Source organism: Barbus barbus (assembly GCF_936440315.1).
Source record: "Barbus barbus genome assembly, chromosome: 9".
Taxonomy (NCBI): Eukaryota; Metazoa; Chordata; class Actinopteri; order Cypriniformes; family Cyprinidae; genus Barbus; species Barbus barbus.
In genome coordinates this window covers 29112480-29116633 of record NC_136737.1, presented here as the reverse complement: position 1 = coordinate 29116633, position 4154 = coordinate 29112480, and the positions used below count along the sequence as shown (strand labels likewise).

The window sequence follows — 4154 nt, the reverse complement described above, 5'->3', positions numbered from 1 at the left end:
TGGATTCAGCTTCTCTACTTTAGTGATCATTGATCTGCTTTATAGTGGCCTACAAATTATCTTACACTGGTAGGAAAGTAAATGTGACTATTACAGAGAGGATTTCACAGATTTCCCCATTTCTTAATACTTTTACCCAGAGAGTTATTGTGTTGGGATGGACACACACACACACACACACACACACACACACACACAGACACACACACATGTTGGGTTTCCATGTTTTATGGGGACATCCCATAGGCGTAATGGTTTTTATACTGTACAATCTGTATGTGCTATTGCCCTACACCAACCCTACACCTAAACTTAGCCCTCACAGGAAACATGCTGCATTTTTAGATTTTCAAAAAACTTTATGCTGTATGATTTATAAGCTTGTTTCCTCATGGGGACCAAAAAATGTCCCCACAAGATTAAGATTAACTGGTATTACTATCCATTTGGTCCCCAGGACGTGATGAATACCAGGTGCACACACACACACACACACACACACACACACACATAACCAACCTTGAAAATGGAATCTAAGTTCTTCTTTGCTGAATGTGATTCTGGTCCTTCATGTTTTTGACTGTAGTTAAACAAATATTGAATGTTTTTGTAAATATGTATTAATGCATTTAATACAGATCAGTAAATGAATGAATAGCTTATAAATATGTATTATACTGTAAACTAAACAGCACCTCAGATCAGCAGATGATTCTCCCGAGCTGAATTTCATTGGTTGATCCATTGACTGGTCACTCTTGATGGACACACAGCTGGGTTCAGGAGATTCATTCTCACACAGACTGAAACACAACAGCAATACAAACTGTTTCTGAAAATCTCACACTGCTCTGACAGAAACACCTTTACTGTTTCAAACTCCCTTTAATCTTCATATCTTTCACTGAAAAATGGCGATGGGGAGGTTGTTGAAATTTTAAATATGCATTTCATATTTCCTACATGATTAATTTATGTTCCTCATCTAAACATATTTGAATCATGTACATGTCACGAATCCTGGCCATGCTCTCCCGGTTAACCACCACTAGAGGTCACCTGTTCACCACAGTGACTATTTTCACTCACAAGCACATTGGACTCCATTTCCCACCATCCATTGCACTCCCTAATCACGCACAGCTGTTCTCAATTATCACACCCACACCTGATCACCATTTCACAATCACCACCACTCACTACTTAAGCCTGGGACTTGCTCTTGCACACTGCCGAGTATTGTTAGCGTTTATCACTTTTCTAGCGATAGCAACTTTACAGAGCCATAGTCATTGTCTTAGCCTTAGTCTTGCCTTGTTTTCCTGCCGTGTTTGACCCTGCTCTTGTTTCCTGGATTTACCCTTTGCCTCTGCCGTTTGGACTCTGTTCGCTCCCTGTTTGGATTATTGCTCTCGTCTCTGGATTATCTCTCTGCCTTGCCCCTTTGGATACGGTTCGCCGATCACCGACCCACGCTTGCGCCCCGGATTGCTCTGTCTTGCCTCTGCCATACCTGTTTGCCACTGTCTGACCCTGCCTGTTTTCTGACCATGTTTTTTAATAAAGCTTTGCACATGGATCCGCACGTCTCACGTCTCGTCAGCCCCGTAACAGTACCATGTATTTATTCTGTAAGGATGTTCAATCATATAGAATTAGTCATGTTGAAGCTAAATAAAGTAGTTATGATTTCTTCAGAAACCCCGCTCCTTTGTGAAGGAAACTGATTCGCACCCATCACCATTTAGTCTCTCGCTGTGGATGGATCTGAGCTCTACACGGAGTTAGGGAACATAAACGGAGATCAATTATGTTCAAAGAACATAGAAATATCTGCAACCAATGTACATATTTTTTTTAATGTTAATTTTTTTTCATGGAGGACTGTGTTGTGTCTTGAGAGTTAAAAGATTAAAGTATTATTTTCTATCAATAAAAGGATCTGGCCCATGTGCCCTCTTCATTCATGCATTATAGAATAAAATAGAGCAATACAGAGACACTGGTGCAGGGACGGATGATGACGCAGAGGTGCCCTGGACTGATTATAGGCCCTCCTCAGTTCAAACTGCAGTCATTTTTCTTACCTTCAAATAGCAATGGATTTTATCTACACTAAATAGCTATAGATTATATTTACACTATGTTACAATAGCAGGATTTTCTGCTATTTATTCTACTTGTTGCAAAATAGTGGCAATTATCTGCACTTCAGTATTGTATTACATTATAAACCAGTATGCAATAATAACGTATTGAGAGTAAATTATCATTTTAATTCAGATTATTAAATGGATGCCACCTTTTTGATACAATAAAGCCCTCCCTACACCTACCCTAACCCTACCTACCCGTTACTGTATTTTCAACTTTTTGGTTACTTCTTTCATTTTTATTAAAAATAAATGCCTTTACGATGTGATATGAGATTTGAAAAGAGAGAAAAGTGTAGTCGATCGCGTCAAAAATCCTCCCATAAGTGATTTAGCATCTGCGCCACTGGAGCTGCTGGTCCATAGCAAAAGACGGGTTCAACCCCATAGCAGCTTTTTATAATCTTCACAGAGCCAATCACACGATGCTGGAGAATTAGTGTAAATAGACTCTCCGTTTACATTATCAAAGAACATTATCATTGACTTTAGTCTAATTCAAGCACTCTCAAAAACTCCCATTAATCACTGAGGTTGTTTACATTGTGAAATGAATATCTTGCTCACATCTTACGCACATCTGCACTTTGTTGTTTCTGATGAGAGAAATGGTCAGAGAGCAGAATTCATTCAGGGAGCGCTCACACTGAATAAAACACTCATCTGAACGCCTCTTATTGGTCATTGTACTCATGAGCTCAACAGAATCATGTGTGATTGGTTATAATGCGCAGTGCTGGAGCTAAAAACACAGCAGTCTCTGGCTCCGTGCCAGACAGTGAAGTTGAGCAAACACAGATTTGAATTTAGCACCGAACATCTAATCACACCGGTGTGATCGTTTATCAGAGACAAACATATATTAATCAGCTATTTGTGTCTTTTGGAAGCTGCATTCAAAATCCACTTGACTCAAAGATCTGAGGGGCACGGTTGAAATCGTGTTATTGTAGCATGCATTTATTGTTTCTGAACATTAAAAATGTGAAACATATTCAGTTTTCTCACCTCTTGACTGTCTTTATCTGTGTGTGATGTTCTTCAGAGAGATTCATTCTGGAGGCCATGGTTTCATCTAAAAGCAGATACAGATGTTGATACACAGAGTGAGTTATGAATCATCTCAGCAGTTAATTTTCTCAAATCCAGCTCTGTCTCATCAGTCAGTCCTCAGTAATGACCTGCACACATGAAAAACTATTTCATCCTGATATTATTTACACAGAATCACATTATTCACAAACTGCAGAACAAGTTCAGACGAGCACTGTGTTAAAATGAAAGTAAAGCTGGAATCAGACGATTTACAGACTCTGTGTTTTATCTCCTAATGTCATTTTAACTACTTTCAGAATATCTGATCCTGCTGCTGTACTTCACTTTAAATCAGTCTGGATTGAGTTTGGCTATCAAAGATAATTGTGAACTCCTGATACTCACTGTGTTTTTCTCTCTTCATGTAGTTTACTTCCTCATATAACAAAACAGATCCTGCTGGAATAGTTTCACTTTCTCTGTCACCTGACAAGGAGGAGTTTGAGTCTCTTAATAATGATTTTTATTCTTTATTATTTAAAGTTATAACCCCTGAATGTATTTTCCTCACAGGAGTGTTGTTATAAATCAAACCTATAAAATTGGAAATTTGTCAAATAATGAATGGAAGTAAGCTAATTAATTCAATCTAAAAGTCTGCACTGTACAGTTAATTGGATAAATCACTTACACAGAGCGTGAAACTTAACACAGGTTTTGATCTTTAAACACATATTGTTCTGTGATTTCAGAAGTGTCCGAAAAAAACCCTCTAGACACAGAAGTTCCTGATTTAAACATTTCTGAAGGGAGCTGATAAAAGCGTCTCTACTGCTGTTTTCACTCATTTCAGTTAAAAATTCTGATAAAAGCTAAAAATAATTTTAGTCTCTAAAATTACACAAATAGTACATACAAGTGTTCCTGACACTTTCTTTCATGAGAAAGCTTATTAAATAACTTTAT

General features: G+C 38.0%; 1 protein-coding gene across 2 annotated transcripts in view; it reads right to left on the bottom strand.

The window, feature by feature from the left end:
• LOC306874654 (NLR family CARD domain-containing protein 3-like) overlaps window positions 1-3666 on the bottom strand; it is a 38857-nt gene extending 35191 nt beyond the window's left edge. The window contains exons 1-4 of one of the 2 annotated variants that reach the window (XM_079424838.1): window positions 3594-3666; window positions 3162-3228; window positions 696-803; window positions 520-580 (exon numbers count right to left, since the gene is read on the bottom strand). In XM_079424838.1, coding sequence (XP_079280964.1) covers window positions 520-580; window positions 696-803; window positions 3162-3228; window positions 3594-3612 — 255 coding nt within the window. In that variant the 5' untranslated portion in view covers window positions 3613-3666. Of the gene's footprint in view, window positions 1-519; window positions 581-695; window positions 804-3161; window positions 3335-3593 lie in introns of both variants that reach the window. The other variant, XM_079424839.1, reaches the window with a different exon arrangement.
• Window positions 3667-4154: the final 488 nt, after the last annotated feature.